The 20,010-nt window shown below is 41.7% G+C and overlaps 1 protein-coding gene across 4 annotated transcripts in view; it reads right to left on the bottom strand.

Annotated features, from left to right (window-relative positions):
- Window positions 1–20,010, bottom strand: part of NAV1 (neuron navigator 1) — a 300,773-nt gene that overhangs the window by 159,695 nt on the left and 121,068 nt on the right. For all 4 annotated transcript variants that reach the window (XM_069971515.1, XM_069971517.1, XM_069971516.1 and 1 more), the window contains exon 15: window positions 19,595–19,678. In XM_069971515.1, coding sequence (XP_069827616.1) covers window positions 19,595–19,678 — 84 coding nt within the window. The remainder of the gene's footprint in view (window positions 1–19,594; window positions 19,679–20,010) is intronic.

The raw sequence follows: 20,010 nt of genomic DNA, 5'->3' as shown, positions 1-20,010 counted from the left end.
AAGCAGCATAAAGACGGGAGAGAGAAGCAGCATAAAGACGGGAGGGAGAAGCGGCATACAGATGGGGAAGAGAAGCGGCATACAGATGGGGACAGCAGCAGTATACAGGGGGGAGGGAGCAGCAGTATACAGACAGGGGACAGCAGCGGTATACATATCGGGGAGAGCAGGGGAAATACAGACTGAGCCAGCAGCGGCACACAGAGGGCCAACAAGTATTACCAGGAGCAGGCTCCTCCCCCAGCTGTGTACTACGCATGCCTTTGAATATGCCTAGCACACAGCTAATGAAACACATTGTAAGTGAACGGGACGGACTCAGTCCCGTTCACTTCAATGCTCTGTGTGTGCCGTACAGCATCTGTGTAAGTGTCGTGTAAAGACACCATACACAGATGCTATTCAACATGGCAGCCCCCTGAGGCCAGCATTACCCCCTGAGGCCAGTGTTTTAAAACATTGATAGTACAGGAAAAATAAAAAGTACCAAACCACTTTTTTTTTTATAATCACATTTAAAGGAAAAAAAAAAAAGAAAAAGTGGCACTATCCCTTTAAATGTGTGTGGCTTTGCTCCCATGCGACATCACTGTTATCTCTAAGAGGAGAGAGGGTGCTTCCTTATGTCAGAGCTACCATCTCATTTCCCTTATGCACGCCGATCTTAAATTATTCACAAAATTCATTGCCGCTCGCCTGACCTACCCTGATATTCTAGGAGTCTCTGTGGGTAACCAGACTCAAAGTCACTGCTTATGCAGACGACCTCCTCTTTTTTCTCTGTAATGTCTCTGTCTCCCTTCCTAATTTACTCCCCAAACTAACCAAACAAAGTCCCTGGCTAATTATAAAATTAATCTGCAAAAATCAGAAGCCCTCAACGTCTCCCTGCCCCACCCCCCTCACAATCCAGTCTCTTACATCCTCCTTTCCCTTTAGGTGGGCACATTCCTCTTTAACCTGTCTTGGGGTATAACTCACTGCCAACACTAGTGCCATATGATAAGGCCAGGTCATGCGATTTTACCTACTTGCACTGTACCTATATGACTACACCTATGTATACTGCACCCTGAATAAGGAGATGATCAGAGCGTGATCAGATGGTGACAGAGAGATGGTTTGGAAGAAGGAAAGGAATGCTGGCAGCACATCAATGAGCACAGCACCTTGAAAGTTATCATTAGTAGTCACAATACACAAGCAAGAGAGAGAGACACTAATCTATAAACAATTTATGGAAAATAACACATTGTGCTAGCTTGACTGTGCAGTACAGGAAACTGCTACCATTTATGGACTGGCCTACCAGAGTGTGACATGTATGTATCTTGTGGTGATGTGTCACAGCCTCGGAATTACGCCGTGCTGAAGCAAGAGGACCTTGTTCGGCGCTGGACGGTACTTAGTACAATAGGGTATATTAAGAAATAATTTATTGTCTCAAAAACAACGCGTTTCGAGGTGTAGTACCTCTTTATCAAGTTAAAAGTGACATATCGGAACATACAGAGTGGTCTCAGATAAATAGGCAAATGATTACAGCTTGGCGGGAGGTGGGTACATCAGTACCACCCCTAACCTGATGACGCTATTGGATTAAAAAGGAATATTGTTTTAGGGTGCGTTCACACCTACAGGATCCGCAGCAGATCCGCAGCAGATTTGATGGTGCAGATTTGATGCTGTGTTCAGTTATTTAAATGAAATCTGCTGCGGATTCGCTGCAGATCTGCAGCAGAAAATCAGCTGCGGATCCGGTAAGTGTGAACGTACCCTTAAAAATCCAATAGCGTCATCAGGTTAGGGGCGGTATTGATATACCCACCTCCCACCAAGCTGTAATCATTTGCCTATTTATCTGAGACCACTCTATGTTCCGATATGTCTCTTTTAACTTGATAAAGAGGTACTACACCTCGAAACGAGTTGTTTTTGAGACAATAAATTTCTCAATATACCCGATTGAACAAGGTCCTCTTGCTTCAGCCCGGCGTAATTTCGAGGCTGTGACACATCACCATTTTCCGGCATCGTGGATCTCGTGGCTTAAAGATCCTCGACAGCAAACCCTGGGACTGGCTGCTGCGGACATCCTTTCTATCTTCACTGATAGCGCTACAAGGTGAGCATAACCATATGTGCTCCCCTTTCTTACCCGATATTTGATCTTATTACCCTATGGCGCCTCTCTCTTCTTCTTTTTATGTATGTTTCTTGTGACTTGGAACCCTGCCTGTATTGAATATTTACATTTCTTATGAATACACTACGCATGGGTAGTACAGCCCCATATTCTGACTATAAAATGTGATTACCATAATAAAACTTTTTATCCATAATAAAACCATTTATCCAGGCTTATAATCATGATTACATTGTCTTATCTGTGTCTATGATTTATAAGTGACGAGTTGGTAATACTGCAGGTTACAGCTCTAGATATATTTAAAAACCATCCTATACCTGGGTATTTGACTTTTCTCCATAGAGACGGGTCAACATCTAAATTTAGGCTTATCAATTTGGCGCTCGATGGCAGGGACTCAGCCTCTTGCAAACCAGAACACAGACAGATGGGATGTGGTGATTTATCAGTCATCGGATGCACAGATATATCTGGCCAGGTAAGAAAGACTTCTTTTCTTACGTACATTCTGTGCCTCAGGGGAGCGGATCTAATTAGATCCAGTCACACCTGCGTTCTCTATATGTCTTTAATGCTGGGTCTAATTTGTTAGACAAAGAACTCAGTATCCTATGATAGGACAAGGTTAAAGTGCTGCATTGCCGTCGCAAACTGTTATGTGATTAAGATAAGCTGTTGCTGTATTTATGCTGAATTAAGAAAAGGAATTGCCGAATTTACTCACTTTTACGTCCTTTTGGGGAGGCTGTGATTAATGCTTAACTTGTAGTACAGCATAACATCGAGAACAGCTGCAAGGTCACAGACAGTAGCCGCATAGACTCTTTGTATGAATGGGTTCTTGAACTGAGAATTATCTGTCCAGAGGATGGTGGAAACAGTACTTGTATTAGTTCCACTCCTTGGGTTTGCCTTGTGGAAGGCTTACCGACATACACGGCATGGATCAGTAGATCCTTGGACTATTCTCACCTCCTAGAAGGAGAGAGCAAAGAGGGAAGGCATCCCGCCCGCGCAAGCAGGAGCCTACTAGACAAGACCTAGATAGGTCTGGAGAGTCCCCAATAAGCTATCTAGGATCAGGGTGAGAATGGGACAGATGTTCACTAAAGAGGAACCCATCATCTCTATGGGAGGGCTATGGGAAATTGAATAGCTAAGATATAGTTAGCGATAGGCATGAGAAGATGCAGTGCAAGACCTAGAACAGAGGTTTGATATGAAGGCAGATACATGCCTTAGCCCCACCAACCTCTGGCTCTCTGACCAATACTTGGGAAACTCCTCACACTCCTGTGCACACTTATTTTTGCCTTGTGGGTAGGTAACCAGGCCTACATGTTACATGCAGGGCAAATGGGTCCTTGGAATTTCCAGGAACCTTAGGGGTCAATCGAAGTACTATCCCTAGTGGGGTACAAGATGTTAGACAACTAAGGGGGAATCAAGGATTAGAGTTCTAAGAGGGGAGGGTGTGGAGTAGATAGAGAGATGAGAGCCAGAGGGTTAGAAAGAAGGAAAACATTTAGGATAATGGGTGGGAAGCAATGGTCCAGCTGGGTGGACATGTGCCGGTGACCAACAAAATCTAGATGAAGATAGAATATTGTAAATTCAAATAGTGTACATTGCCATATAAGTGGAGATGGACAAGGAGAACAGTCCAGCTCATTGTTAGATATAGTACTGAGAGAGCTGAATAGGTTAATGAATGCTGGAGAAGTTTAAGCAGCATACAATGATTTTGGCACATAATCAGCCTCACAAGAGTTTTTGTTTGTGTGTGTTATTTGTTATGTCATCAACCAGCTCTGTGAAAAAAAAAATCAGAGCTGTTAATGTCCTCCTCTACATTATATACTATATACTGTTATTGCAGCCAGTTTTACAAAACTGGTGTCCCCCTTCAGAAGTATGTTACTTGTTACAAAATGTTGATCATTTTCTGTTGTCCCGATCATGAAACATGTACTTATTTATGGACGACACTTTTCTGTAATCAGCCCCAAAGATGGCGACTGAGAGCCAACCACTCCCTCATATCATCCACGTCTGTATTATAATTGTGACGTCTCAAAACCACATCCTAAGCCAACACCCCTATATCCAGTTATCTAGTCCGGTGGCTTTTTTAACTCCTGGCATTTCTGTCCCCCGCCCATACTGCTTAGTGTCACTGAGGGGGGCGGGCACAGGACTCTCCGATAGAGTTTAACAACTGTTTTGCACATTTATTAATGAATGTTATTACCTGATGGTTAGGAAGGTTAGACAAAGGTTTGTTGAAAGGAAAAGCATAGAGACAGTTTGAAAGAGCAGGGTCTATTAGACCTATTAGTTTATAATATTGTTGTACGGAAGTGTCGGTAGAAGTCAGAGAGAAAAAGCACGTTTTATAAAGAATGTAAAGAGAAAAGTGATAATCAGTAAAGATCAAACGCAGAAGTTTGTGCACTTATACCCGATGTATAAGAGCCCGTAGTAACTTATTACTATAACTTTTTTTTTAGATATATCTATCTCAATATATATTGTAAGCAGATTTTCTTTAAAGTGACAGTGTCACCCCCTTTGTGCATTCTGACATCTCTACACAGGTGTAAAGGGTAAATTTAGTGTTTTTCATACCTTATTTTATATCATACGTCTTGGTGCTTGCTCAAGTAAAAAGTCATCTTTTATCAACGGCAGACTGTGTTAAGCGGGCGTGGCCTCGCGGCAATAGCGCCACTTAACCCCGCCCACACACCACCATTGGTGGGCCGACCTAGAGGGGGTAGGGCCTAGACCTTTAGGCCAGCCTGTTCCAATGGCCGACGAGGGGCAGGCCAATGGTGGCACAGTGGGCGGGGCTATGTGGCACTAATATTATGAGGCCCCGCCCCCTCACAAAAAGGAGGTGACAGTGTCACTTTAAGTGTGTGTCCCCAACGTATGATACTTCTAAGACCTTATTTTCACTCTTGTAATCTATGAATTTACTGCTCACTGCTCAAGGTTAGAAGTGAAGCACAGAGCATTATGCTTACTGATAAGATTATTGAAGGAATTTATTAATTTCAGCTAATTTATTTAGTTTTTTTTTCCTGGAAAACATGTATTGCGGCCACAGATTTTTATTACAAACTGTACAGGGAAGCTGAAGCTTCTGACACTTATAAAAAGAATATTCTATATACTGTATGTTTTACATTTCATCTTTAGGCTATGTTCACACTATGTATCTGTGCGGCTGTATTTTTTATGCGGCTGGAAATGTGCGGCTGAAACTACGGCCGTGGGAAAAAATAGACATGCGGCTGAAAACATACGGTCATTTACTTGGAAATCTGGTTCAACTAAAAATAACAAATAAAATCTTTAGAAAGTGATGCAAACACCTCTGGATGCATCTGGGAAAGCAGGGAAACAGTGTACATGAATTGCTATTACCGGGGTTTGCGATCCTCTGCAGTAATGCCGATGCCGCTCATGGTTAATATATTTAATTAATAAAACACATTTTCGTTGTAATAAAGTCCCTTTCATTGTTCAATAATTAAATTTAAACGTTGTAATAAAAAGCGATCAAAAAGTCGTATATGCGCAATTGTAATAAAATTGTAATAAAAAGCGATCAAAAAGTCGTATATGCGCAATCAAGGTATCGATAGAAAGAACACATCATGGCGCAAAAAATGACACCTGAAACAGCCCCATATACCAAAGGATAAAAGCGCTATAAGCCTGGGAATGGAGCGATTTTAAGTAACGTATATTTGTTGATAATATACAATATAAGTTATACATGTTATATATCGTTTTAATCGTAACGACTTGAGGAACATATATAACAAGTCAGTTTTACCCCAGGGCGAATGGCGTAAAAACACATTTCCCCCAAATAAACAAAATGCGTTTTTTTTTCAATTTCACCACTTTGAATTTTTTTCTGGTTTCGCAGTGTACTTTATGCAAAAATTCAGTGTGTCATTGCAAAGTACAATTAGTGACGCAAAAAATAAGGGCTCATATGGGTTTCTAGGTGGAAAAATGCAATTGCTATGGCCTTTTAAGCACAAGGAGGAAAAACCGAAAACACAAAAATCGAAATTGGCTCTGTCCTTAAGGGGTAAATTGCACAATGATGGATTTGTTTATATTAAATTATTGAACAACGAAACTGATTTTATTACAACGAAAATGTGTTTTATTAATTAAATATTAATTAGTACAGGAAGCTCCATTAAGCCGTTAATTCATATTCCCGGTAATAGAGCATTCTGTACTAATCATCACTTTACTTTAATTAAAACATCAAATGTTTCTTCTAATTATGTTATCACAATAGCATTATTAGAAGAAACATTTAGAATTATATGTGTGCTCAGCTGATTGGCTGATCGGCTCAGCGCACATATAAAGAGCCGGTCCACAGTACAGTGACTTCATTGTGCTGCGGACCAGCGAAGAGGCAACATCGGGGTGAGTATAGAGCTCTCCCCACCCTCTCCCCAGCACTGCACCCATCCCAGTAAGGAAGGGGGGTCACATAACCCCTTCCTTGCTGGGATGGGTGCAGTCTGACATCAGTCTGGCCCCCAAGGGGTTAAGGGGGATGCAATACATCCTCCCTTAACCCCTTGGGGGCCAGACTGTAAGCAGCGATCTGTAAAGATGCTGCATACTGTAAGGAGCACAACACCGCTCACAATGATGGGTGTTGTGCTCCTGTTTGTGTGTTTTTTGTGTGTTTCTCCCTTTTTGTTTTTAAGATATCGGTATCCTGTGGATTACGTCGGATTCCGTGGACTACGTCGATGACCAGCGGTTGTTTGGTGTTTTTTTTTTATAAAATGGTCAATGAGGGGTGTTTTTATTTGAATAAAAAAAATTTTTCACTTGTGTGTTGTCTTTATTTCTTTACTTTATAGACTTAGTAGTGGAAGCCGTCTAATTGACGGAATCCATTACTAAGTCGGGGCCTAGTGTAAGCCGGTATAAAATGAATAACACTAACCCCCCATTATTACCCCAGTACCCAATGCCACCAGGGGTACTGGGAAGAGCCAGGTGCCAGTGGTCCCGGAGCGTCAAAACTGGCGCTCCTGGAAAGGGCGGCAGCAGGCTGGTAAGATTTAAGCTGGGGAGGGCCTAAAACAATGGCTCTTCCCACCCTGGTGTTACCAGGCTGCTGACGTTTGGTTTTTAACCCGGCTGGTTATAAAAATAGGGGGGACCCTATGCGTTTTTTTTTTTTTCAACTTTAAATAAATAAATAAAAAAAAAACGGATAGGGTCCCCCCTATTTTTATAACCAGCCGGGTTAAAAACCAAGCGACAGCAGCCTGGTAACACCAGGGTGGGAAGAGCCATTGTTTTAGGCCCTCCCCAGCCTAAATCTTACCAGCCTGCTGCCGCCCGGTCCAGGAGCGCCAATTTTGACGCTCCGGGACCACTGGCACCCGGCTCTTCCCAGTACCCCTGGTGGCATTGGGTACTGGGGTAATAATGGGGGGTTAGTGTTAGCCATTTTATACCGGCTAACACTAGGCCCCGACTTAGTAATGGATTCTGTCTCTTAGACGGCTTCAACTACTAAGTCTATAAAGTAAAGAAATAAAGACAACACACAAGTGAAAAACATTTTTTATTCAAATAAAAACACCCCCACACCCCTCATTGACCATTTTATAAAAAAAAAAAACCAAACAACCGCTGGTCATCGACGTAGTCCACGGAATCCGACGTAATCCCCAGGATACCGATATCTGAAAAACAAAAAGGGAGAAAAACACAAAAAACACACAAACAGGAGCACAACACCCATCATTGTGAGCGGTGTTGTGCTCCTTACAGTATGCAGCATCTTTACAGATCGCTGCTTACAGTCTGGCCCCCAAGGGGTTAAGGGAGGATGTATTAAATCCCCCTTAACTCCTTTGGGGCCAGACTGATGTCAGACTGCACCCATCCCAGCAAGGAAGGGGTTAAGTGACCCCCCTTCCTTGCTGGGAGGGGTGCAGTGCAGGGGAGGGGATGGGGAGAGCTCTATACTTACCCCGATGTGTCCTCTTCGCTGGTCCGCAGCACAATGAAGTCATTGTGGTGCGGACCCGCTAATTATATGTGCGCTGAGCCGATCAGCCAATCAGCTGAGCGCACATATAATTCAAAATGTTTCTTCTAATAATGCTATTGTGATAACATAATTAGAAGAAACATTTGATGTTTTAATTAAAGTAAAGTGATGATTAGTACAGAATGCTCTATTGCCGGCAATATGAATTAACGGCTTACTGGAGCTTCCTGTACTAATTAATATTTAATTAATAAAACACATTTTCGTTCTAATAAAATCAGTTTCGTTGTTCAATAATTTAATTTAAACGAATCCATCATTGTGCAATTAAATATACTGTCAAAAAATAAATATATATATAAATATACATTCATTTATATATATATTTATTTTAACAGTATATTTAATTGCACAATGATGGATTCGTTAAAATTAAATTATTGAACAACGAAAGGGACTTTATTACAAAGAAAATGTGTTTTATTAATTTAATATATTAACTATTAGAGGCATCGGCATTCGGCATCATTGCCGGCTATTTTTGAAGTACTCCGTACGGACCGCCTGTCAATCCACGGCCGCATTTCCAGCCGCAAACAATGGTCTTGTTCATTTTTTATGGGTCCGTTTACGATAGGGCCGTAGATTCATACATAGTGTGCACTGTGCAGCCGTATATCGTATACTTTCCAGCGTACACATGAACCGGAAAAATCAGGCCGATGATTTACCGCCCGCAATACAGCCGCACAGATACATAGTGTGAACCTAGCCTTAAAGTGTCACTGTTGTTAAAAAATTTTTTGCAGAAATCAAAAGTCCAGCCGATTTTAAGAAACTTTGTAATTGGGTTTATTAGCCAAATATGCCATTATCTGCATGTAAAAAGCCTTTTCCCAGGTCCCCCCCCCCCTCCTCTCCTTTCTGCTGTCCACTCCTCAGAATCAGGAAATCTCTACTGTTTTTTCATCTCTTTCATCAGTCTGATCCTGTCTGGTCTATGAAGAGGGGAGGGGGGAGGGGGAAGGAGAGAGCCCAGAACAAAGGATTGCTCAGTGGGGGAGCTATTCAGAGACCTAATTAGTGGTCAGATAGCTCCATGGTGCCTGTCAGAGGAGAGAGCCCATGTGAATGAAAATTAACTCTTTGTTGTCCTGTTTTTGCTGCCTTTACTTTCTCTCTCCATAGGAAAACCATGAAGACAGGAGGGAGAGCTTCACACTGCTTTTTCATGATAAAAATGCTTTTTTCGGCTAATAAACCCAATTACAAAGTTTCTTTAAATCGCCTGGACTATTGATTTTTGCAATAAAAATTTTAAAGACAGTGACACTTTAAGGTGTGTTTTATTTGATTTATAGCAAAAGAAGGTTATATGGGACTAGCCGAGTGTAACATGCTTTATGATTATTTTTTTACTATTTTTAGGGTTAACAGTTTTGTGTTGATTATAGCAAACTAGATTTGCATTTCCAGGAAAATACATAGTGCTCGAAAAGAGCATCCCTTTACCAGAGACTTCCAGAGCGCCCCTTTACCAGTGACTTCCAGAGCGCCCCTTTACCAGTGACTTCCAGAGCGCCCCTTTAAGTGACTTCCCTTTAAGAGAAACTTTAACCCTTGGTGCCATCCTTTTAAAAGCGACTTGGGTCCTGTCCCTTTAAGAGCAACTTGGGTCCTGTCCCTTTAAGAGCGACTTGGGTCCAGTCCCTTTAAGAGCGACTTAAGTCCCATCCCTTTAAGAGCGACTTGGGTCCTGTCCCTTTAAGAGCGACCTGGGTCCCGTCCCTTTAAGAGCGACCTGGGTCCCGTCCCTTTAAGAGCGACCTGGGTCCCTTTAAGAGCGACTTGGGTCCCTTTAACCTCTTAAGGACATATGACGTACCCCTGGCGCGGCGACCCCGCTTTGAAGCGCCGCGGTCCCGGGTGCCGCGTGTAGCCCGGGACCGCCGCTATTAGCGGGCACGGTCTGATCGCTGTGCCCGCTAATTAGCTAATCGGAGGCAGCTGTCAAAGTTGACAGCTGCCTCCGATTACCGGAGGCAACCGTTCCCTGGTGTCTAGTGGGAGCGATCTCCGTTACTGATGCCGGCCGGGGACTTGTCCAAGATGGCGCCGTCCCCGGCTCGGCACTCGTTTACTTCCGGAAGTAAACGAGTGCCTATCTCATTGATCTCTGCAGCATATCTATGCTGCAGAGATCTCAATGAGAGATCAAAGTATATATACTAGAAGTCCCCCAGGGGGGCTTCTAGTATATGTGTAAAAAAAAAAGTGTTGTTTATAGTAAAAAGCCCCCTCCCCTAATAAAAGTCTGAATCACCCCCCTTTTCCCAGGTTTTAAATAAAAGTAAACAAATAAATAAATAAATAAACATGTTTGGTGTCTCCGCGTGCGTAATCGCCCGAACTATTAATTAATCACATTCCTGATCTCGCACGGTAAACGGCGTCAGCGCAAAAAAATGCCAAAGTGCAAAATTGCGCATTTTTGGTCGCATCAAATCCAGAAAAAATGTAATAAAAAGCGATCAAAAAGTCGTATATGCGCAATCAAGGTACCGATAGAAAGAACACATAATGGCGCAAAAAATGACACCTGACACAGCCCCATAGACCAAATGATAAAAGCGCTATAAGCCTGGGAATGGAGCGATTTTAAGGAACGTATATTTGTTAACAATGGTTTGACTTTTTTATAGGCCATCAGATACAATATAAGTTATACATGTTATATATCGTTTTAATCGTAACGACTTGTGGAACATGCATAACAAGTCAGTTTTACCCCCGGGTGAATGGCGTAAAAACACAATTCCCCCAAATAAAAGATGCATTGTTTTTTTTCAATTTCACCACACTTTGAATTTTTTTCTGGTTTCGTAGTGTACCAAATGCAAAAATTTAGTCTGTCATTGCAAAGTACAATTAGTGACGCAAAAAATAAGGGTTCATATGGGTTTCTAGGTGGAAAAATGCAAGTGCTATGGCCTTTTAAACACAAGGAGGAAAAAACGAAAACGCAAAAACGAAAATGGGCCCCGTCCTTAAGGGGTTAACAGCGACATGGGTCCTGTCCCTTTAAGAGTGACTTGGATCCCGTCCCTTTAAGAGCGACTTGGGTCCCGTCCCTTTAAGAGCGCCATGGGTCCCTTTAAGAGCGACTTGGGTTCCTTTAAAAGCGACCCGGGTCGCTCTTAAAGGGACCCAGGTCGCTCTTAAAGGGACCCATTTCGCCCTTAAAGGGACCCTGGTGGCTCTTAAAGGGACCCAGGTCGCTCTTAAAGGAACCCAGGTCACACTTGAAGGGACCCAGGTCGCTTTTAAATGGACCCATTTCGCTCTTAAAGGGACCCAGGTCGCTCTTAACCCTTTAAGGACGGGCCAATTTTCGTTTTTGCGTTTTCTTTTTTTCCTCCTTGTGTTTAAAAGGCCATAGCACTTGCATTTTTCCACCAAGAAACCCACATGAGCCCTTATTTTTTGCGTCACTAATTGTACTTTGCAATGACAGGCTGAATTTTTGCATAAAATATACTTCGAAACCATAAAAAAATTCAAAGTGTGGTGAAATTGAAAAAAAAAAAAAAGCATTTCTTTTAATTGGGGGGAATGTGTTTTTACGCCATTTGCCCTGGGGTAAAACTGACTTGTTATGCATGTTCCTCAAGTCGTTACGATTAAAATGATATATACCATGTATAACTTTTCTTGTATCTGATGGCCGGTAGAAAATTCAAACCATTGTTAACAAATACACGTTCCTTAAAATCGCTCTATTCCCAGGCTTATAACGCTTTTATCCTTTGGTCTATGGGGCTGTATGAGGTGTAATTTGTTGCGCCACAATGTTTACTTTCTATCGGTACATTGATTGCGCATATACGACTTTTTTATTGCTTTTTATTACATTTTTTCTGGATTTGATGCGACAAAAAATGCGCAATTTTGCACTGTGGGATTTTTTTTTGCGCTGACACCATTTACCGTGCGAGATCAGTAATGTGATTAATTAATAGTTCGGGCGATTGCGCACGCGGCGATAGCAAACATGTTTATTTATTTACTTTTATTTAAAACCTGGGAAAAGGGGGGTGATTCAGACTTTTTTTAGGGGAGGGGGCTTTTTACTTATAACAATACTTTTTTTTTTTTTTTTTACACATATACTAGAAGCCCCCCTGGGGAACTTCTAGTATATACACTTTGATCTCTCATTGAGATCTTTGCTGTATAGTTATACAGCAAAGATCAATGAGACAGGAACGGCACCATCTTGGAGCGGTCCCCAGCCGGCAGTAACGGAGATCGCTCCTCCGGGAACCGCGGCGGCTCACCGCTCTGAACACCTCTTACGGGCGCATGACGTACCGGTACGTCATGCGTCCTTAGGCTGCGTTCACACTACGTATATTTCAGTCAGTATATGTATATTTCAGTCAGTATTGCAACCAAAACCAGGAGTGGATTAAAAACACAGAAAGGATCTGTTCACACAATGTTGAAATTGAGTGGATGGCTGCCATTTAATGGCAAATATTTGCTGTTATTTTAGAACAACGGCTGTTATATTGAAATAATGGCAGTTATTTACTGTTATATGGCGGCCATCCACTCAATTTCAACATTGTGTGAACAGATCCTTTCTGTGTTTTTCATCCACTCCTGGTTTTGGTTGCAATACTGACTGAAATATACTGGCTGAAATATACGCAGTGTGAACGCAGCCCCAAGGGGTTAAAGGGCCCAGGTCGCTCTTAAAGGGACCCAGGTGGCTCTGAAAGGGACCCAGGTCGCTCTTAAAGGGACCCATTTCACTCTTAAAAGGGACCCAGGTCGCTCTTAAATGGACCCATTTCGCTCTAAATTGAACCCATTTCGCTCTTAAAGGGATCCAGGTCGCTTTTAAAGGGACCCATTTCGTTCTTAAAGGGACCCAAGTCGCTCTTAAAGGGACACAAGTCGCTCTAGCGACATGTGGTCCCTTTAAGAGTGACATGGGTCCCTTTAAGAGCGACATGGATCCAGTACCTTTTGGAGCGACTTGGGTCCCTTTAAGAGCAACATGTGTCCCGTCCCTTTAAGAGCGACTTGGGTCCCTTTAAGAGCAACATGCGTCCCGTCCCTTTAGGATCGACTTGGGTCCCGTTCCTACCATGACAATCTTACTCATGTCAGTGAGACAAAATTGTTTAGGACCTTACATTTTATACATCTTCTATTGGCCAATAGTGGACATGTGACTGTGGATGTTGTGATACATTGCGTGACAAGACCTTAGAGTTCCTATTGGCTGCTATATTTCAGCTATTTGCATAAGTGCTGTGAGTGGCTGTTAGCGGTTGTTACAGTGAGAGCATTATTTCCAAACGGCCATTATTTTCTATGGGAAATTAGAGGTCTTTAAACGTAAATTTCTTAAGAATTAAAAATCCGATCGAAACTAAAAATAGATAGCACACCTCACAATGCCGAGGGCTTCGAAACGCATTTGGAACGGAGTCTGTGCCCAAAGCAGTTCGGGCTGTATTACGCGCAGAAAAATGGCTGGAAGAAAGAAGAATACGGATTACAATATAGTGCTTTTCAAGCACTATAACTAGTTCATGACTATATATATTGTCTTATCCCTAGTAAAGCCAAACCCATATCCATGGCTCCAGTCTGCACTCCTTATGCCCCTTTTTTTAAAAAAATTTTTAAACACCGTACAAACTTTTTATTTTTGAATAAAGATGTTTTCGTTACTTATTGTGTTTCATATTTTAAATCTAAAGGATGAAAATGTAATTGAAAGCCCAAATATTAATGAAAATTTAAAAGTTTTCATTGTAGATTATCCCAGACTTTTCAAGACGCAAGGATATATGGTGACCACCAGGCAGCGTGATGTTCCACTGCAGAAACCGCTCCTGCCTTAAGCTGGAGGTGAGGACAATCACTAAGACATGTAATATGGTTGAAGGTAACTTTGCAGATGTCTATAAGAAAACCCACAATTATGGGTTAATTGGCAAATGAGATATTTGGTCCCTGAGCAGGCCAATAACTAACCAATAAAAAAAAAAAAAAACCTGTTCAAAGAAGAAAAGCTGCCATAGAGTGGCTGACGCAACGTTCTGGTTCACACAGTCAACTCCAGAGACGGATGATGGATGAAGCTGCCTATGCTGTAGTTTCTGTGCTCTTCCCAAGGTAACCGTACAAAACGTACAAGGGCATGGGGAGATGTTTCCGGTCTCTTCCTGAGGTAACTGTACATAGTGTACAGGTGGATGGGGAGATGTGGATCTGTTTGTTTTTAAGTCTTTTCCGCAGACGAGCAGCGACAAGCTATGAGACTAGCGGATGGAGATGAGGTACAGGGTGAAGATAGCATGCAGACAGTGTTTGCCAACCGCCTTGTATCTTACTGTAAGTTATATGACAAAACCAACAGAAGGAAGCCATGTGTAATGTGGTGTAGTATGCTCACATTGGGCGGCCCAGGGGTCAACCAATATAGCTAAGGGGGGGGTGTAGGGCTGTATTGTCTACACCTGTCATAGCCTACTGTAAGTAACACCGTAAAGTGCCTGTCTGCATAGTCTGTCATCTTCCTGCCTGTTTCAGGGAATGTAAGTGGACGTCATCCACCTGCCACAGGTGGCTATATAGGTAAGTCCTTGTCTGTACTGATGTCTTCTTTACAGGTCAGCCAAAGCTATGGGAGAGAACAAAGCCAATGTCTGAGGTGATATTAGTGGCCTTAAAAGAAGCTATATAACTGAGGCCAAGAGTCCAAGTGTCTGTAAAGAGGCCTGTCTGTCAAAAGATAGGTTTAAGGTTTAAGGATCTATACCAATGTTACTAACCATTACAAAAAGATCATCTGGTATATTTAAAAAAAAACAAAAAACGTTTAAGACCTTAGATGATGTATAGTATATACTTTGCTTTTATTTCTATGGTGATTATTTTACGTATAATATGTAATGATCGCAGTGAAACAATAGACAATTCAGTAGGATCCAAATATTATATCGGTAATAAGCGACCAGTTACTTCATATTATTGGTATATGTATTATAGTATATGATTATTTACAGGAAGAGATGTGACTAGTCATTAGACCTGTGTGATCTAATCATAAAGATGTTTTCTTGGTACAAAATGAAGTAAAAAGACTAAAAAGAAATAGAAATTCTGAGAATCCCGTACTGAAGATTGTGAATTCACTACTTGGTTATTATAAGTGAATCTAGTGGTTACATAGTAGGTCAAATTGTAGAGATTTTATTGCATTTATCTGTTATGCTGTTTTGGGTTTATGTGTCAATCAACTTTTTATTTTGCTTTTGCCATGAGATAAGATTTTCTCACATCTAAACTTTTCCTTTTCAGAAACTTTTTAAAGTTAGTTGTTGCGACTTTCCAATATCCACATGATGCAGAAGTTGTAGAATCCTTGTGATAGAGTCAAGTCTGTTATATGCAGTGATAGGACAATAAGGTTTGGTTATTTTTATTAAATCCGGAGAGGTATTTGTCATATATATATATGTATATACAGTGGTACCTCGGTTCTCGAACTTAATTGGTTCCGGAAGGCAGTTTGAGAACCAAGCAGTTTGAAAACCGAGCAGTGTCTTCCCATAGGAAATAATGTAAATGTGATTAATTGGTTCCAGCAGCCACCAATAATTACCTACAATACTCATTTATTACACTGATAAGTGCTCAGCATAATCACTACAGTACAGTACAGAACAGCACTATACTGTACAGGACATTAAACATAAGAAATGTTCATCAGAACCAGCAATTATAGTACAGTAGTCACCAACTCCTCACCCATCCTTTACTGTATAGCATCCCCCCCCCCATCCAAGCACTGTAATGTATGGGAGATGGTGGTGCACTGCCTGTACTACTACTGCACTGTATATGCACTCCAGCAGTCTTATACAGCACTGTACTGTATGTGAAGCCTCACCACTGTTTAACTCGCCAGGTACAACCCACCATCCACGCTTGCAAAAACGTTCGAAAAACATTCGAAAACCGAGCAAAGTTCGAATTCCAAACACTACTTCTGGGTAAATTTTAGTTCGAATACCATGCAGTTCGAGTTCCAAATCGTTCGAAAACCGAGGTATTACTGTATATATATGTTGGTTTGGGTATTGATAATAAGCTTTATTTGTTTTGTTGTATCTAAGCTGTATATTGATGTATACTGTACAGACTCTCCATTGGTTAGTATTTTTTTTCGGTTATTGCAGATCTACCTACCACATCTGCTGAAAGTTTGTTCCGCCATCTATAACTTTCAATAAAATGTATAGTACTATATTTGTCTATCCTATGGTGATGCCCATAAACAAATGGGAGTCCTTCAGGGTCTCTTCCAAGTGGTCTTATGCATAATACTGATCTGTTTGTCAGTAAAAGTGTTTATGTGTATTCTTTCTCGTATAAAACCTAGAACAAAAAGAAGGTCTACCATCATATAGGTAACTAACGTGATTATGTTTCTTTCTCTTATCGGTTCTCTTGAATCTGTGTCGCCTGGATCTTTCAGGAGGTTGGATGGTAGACTACTACTTGGAGGATGGGTCCACCCCTGGAGAAGATGTGGCCCCTCAAGCAACACTCGCCGGCTTGGGAGAGCATCTGAGGAACCATCTGGCTATTCACCAACTCCAGTGATCCCAGCCCAAGCTTCACGGATGTCAAATGGGGGACTGATAAGGCCAGGTCATGCGATTTTACCTACTTGCACCGTACCTATATTACTACAACTATGTATACTGCAGTCTGAATAACGAGATGATCAGAGCGTGATCAGAGGTCGACAGAGAGATGGTTTGGAAGAAGGAAAGGAATGCTGGCAGCACGTCAATGTGTCTTGTGACTTGAAACCCTGCCTGTATTGAATGTTTACATTTCTTATGAATACACTACGCATGAGTAGTACCGCCCCATATTCTGACTATAAAATGTTATTACCATAATAAAACTTAGCCATTTATCCAGGCTTATAATCATGATACATTGTCTTATCTGTGTCTGTGATTTATAAGTGATGAGTTGGTAATACTGCAGGTTACAGCTCTAGATATATTTAAAAGCCATCCTATACCTGGGTATTTGACTTTTCTCCATAGAGACGGGTCAACATCTAAATTTAGACTTATCACCATATCTAAAGAAAATGCCCCCCTTAAATCTGTCTTGGAAGACTTGGCGAGGTGGCAAAAGGGTGCTTTCACATGATTCAACCGATGTTCTATTATTAAAAATAATGCATTACCAATCACCATACCCCAGTCCTTCTTCCACCAACTGTTCTCCCTTTTTGTGAAATTCATATAGGTTCATAAAACGGCTGCCTAGCCAAGTCTATAGTTTCCCATCCCAAGTCGCAGGGAGGTGTGGGCTTACCTAATCTTTATCTTTACTATGTCGCAGCCCACCTCTCCAAAGTACTGGACTGGCACAGACATGCCCCCACTAAACTCTGGGTAACCTTGGAATCTGCCCTCTCTTCGATCCCCTTACTGGCAACCTTGTGGATGTCTTTGTCTGGTAGCTTGGCCAAAGCTACCATCACGCCCACATTGCGATTATGCAACAAACATCTCTCCGATTTCAAGCCCCCATCCTTCCCTGCTATTCCCAGTTTTACTGAACCCAGCCTTCCTCCCAAATGATTGAATATCCTGTTCTTCGTAAATGGTCCAAGACGCGTAATTTTAGGGTACAAAACTTTCATGGCTCTCCATCTCTGCCCTTAACGATCTAAGGAACCCTTACCCCTTGGAGTTTTGAAGAGCCGAGCAGATACACCACTTTCCTCTCTCCCTCATTTTTCTCGTTCTCTCATTGCGTCTGATTCTCTGTGCGTTAGCTACATGCCACTCCCTCTCCCATCTCTACACTATGTTGAGCTCTCCACCAAAGCCGTGTAGTCCTCCATATCTTTGTGCTTGGGAGACTGATTTAGGTTCCTCCTTATCAGCAGTGCGGGTAACCCGGGTGTTCACACATACCCACTCCTCCTCTATCTCATTCTGGCTGCAAAAAGCGGGCTATAAGGTGCTATATTTTTCCAGAGGTGTCGCTGTTGTGCTGGAGGAATTGCGAAGAAGAGGGAATTCTTCTCCACACATTTTGAAGTTGTCCTACGTTGGTCCCTTTCGGGAAGGAGGTTTGGCGCTTAAACTCCTCCTTCACAGATCACCAAATACCCTTCTCTCTGGCCTTTTTCCTCCTGCACATTGTGGACATCCCTATCAAATCGTATTTTCACTCAAAAGATCATTTCCGCAGCGTAGATCAAGTGGATGTGCAATCTGTTGACAGGGCTAACATTAAGCATAAAGAGTTTCAGTGAGCCAGTGAGGATCTCCAATTCAGAAATCCCAGAAAAAATAGGGTCTATGCCCTGCAAAAACTTTGAATTGCTGGTTGTATAAAGAAGGGATTAATAACTACTAGGACTTTCAGGAAAAAAAAATTGAATCAAGACTTTTAAAGGGGTATTCATTTTTCCCTATCCACAGGACTGACTGAAAAACCTCTCAATCTACTACCAGCTCCATCTGCTAACATCTCCAAACATAGACACTTGTAGACTAGGTTCAGTCCACTGACACTAATCAATATGGCTGAAGTTTGCGGCAGTATACATCACTATAATAATTACATGTAGGGAGTTAAAAATGTGTACACTAAGACTTGGCTATTCACTACTTGTTAGCCTAAGTAGCTGGTCTGTTTATTCATTGAAGTTGGTGAAGACACAAAATAAGAACATGTTTAATAAACACAGAAAAATTAGGCACTATCCTCTACCTATGGCTATCTATAAAACATAATATAGCCATTATCAAACTCATATGAATTTCAGGGGGCACTCCAGAAGAACGTATTAGCTCCTATATGGCCTACAAGAAATGGAGATTTTTTTATATTTTCCAGTCTGACATTGTGATCTCTACTGCCACCTCTTTCTGTGTCAGGAACTTTCCAGAATCATAGTAAATCCCCACAGAAAATCTCTACTTCTCTAGGCAGTTTCTGTCACAGACCGAGGTGGCAGTAGAGGGCACTGTGTCAGACTAGAAATAAAACTCAACTTCCTTCGGGGATACAACAACTGATAAGTACTGGAACATTTGAGTTTTTTAAATAAAAGTAATTTGTAAATCTTTATAACTTTCTGAAATCAGCTGATTTCTAAACATTTTTTTTTCTCTGGGTGTGCCTTTAAACTGTTTGCATGTTAAAAATACGAAGGAAGGATGTTTTTTTTTCTGAAAGGATTACAATGAATTATGTGTACTTTCCCTGCCACACGTTTGTTGCGATCATTACTGCGATTGAGTGTTATTCGTTACCTTCTCTTGTGCAGTATCAGCCAGCAGACGTAGCCTTGAAGTCATGTTCACTAAAGACTGTTCAAATGCTGCCACTAAATTTGCCTGCAAAAATATTAAAATAATTAAGCAGTAAAGAAATTAAAATAGTAACTGTTATGGTTGTTAGTAACTATGTTCTACTATATCTGATACCATTAAAGCGACTCTGTACCCACAATCTGACCCCCCCCCCCCCCCCCCCCAAACCACTTGTACCTTTGGATAGCTGCTTTTAATCTATGATCTGTCCTGCGGTCTGTTCGGCAGGTGATGCAGTTATTGTCATAAAAATTTACATTTAAAATTGCAGCTCCGTGCCCTACGGGCGTATCTGGGCCCTAACTTTGCACCACCGCTCCATCCCTCCTCCCTGCCCTCCTCATCATTATGAATGC

The sequence above is a fragment of the Dendropsophus ebraccatus genome, chromosome 5 (assembly GCF_027789765.1).
Source record: "Dendropsophus ebraccatus isolate aDenEbr1 chromosome 5, aDenEbr1.pat, whole genome shotgun sequence".
Lineage (NCBI taxonomy): Eukaryota > Metazoa > Chordata > Amphibia > Anura > Hylidae > Dendropsophus > Dendropsophus ebraccatus.
This window is presented reverse-complemented; position numbering and strand designations above follow the sequence as displayed.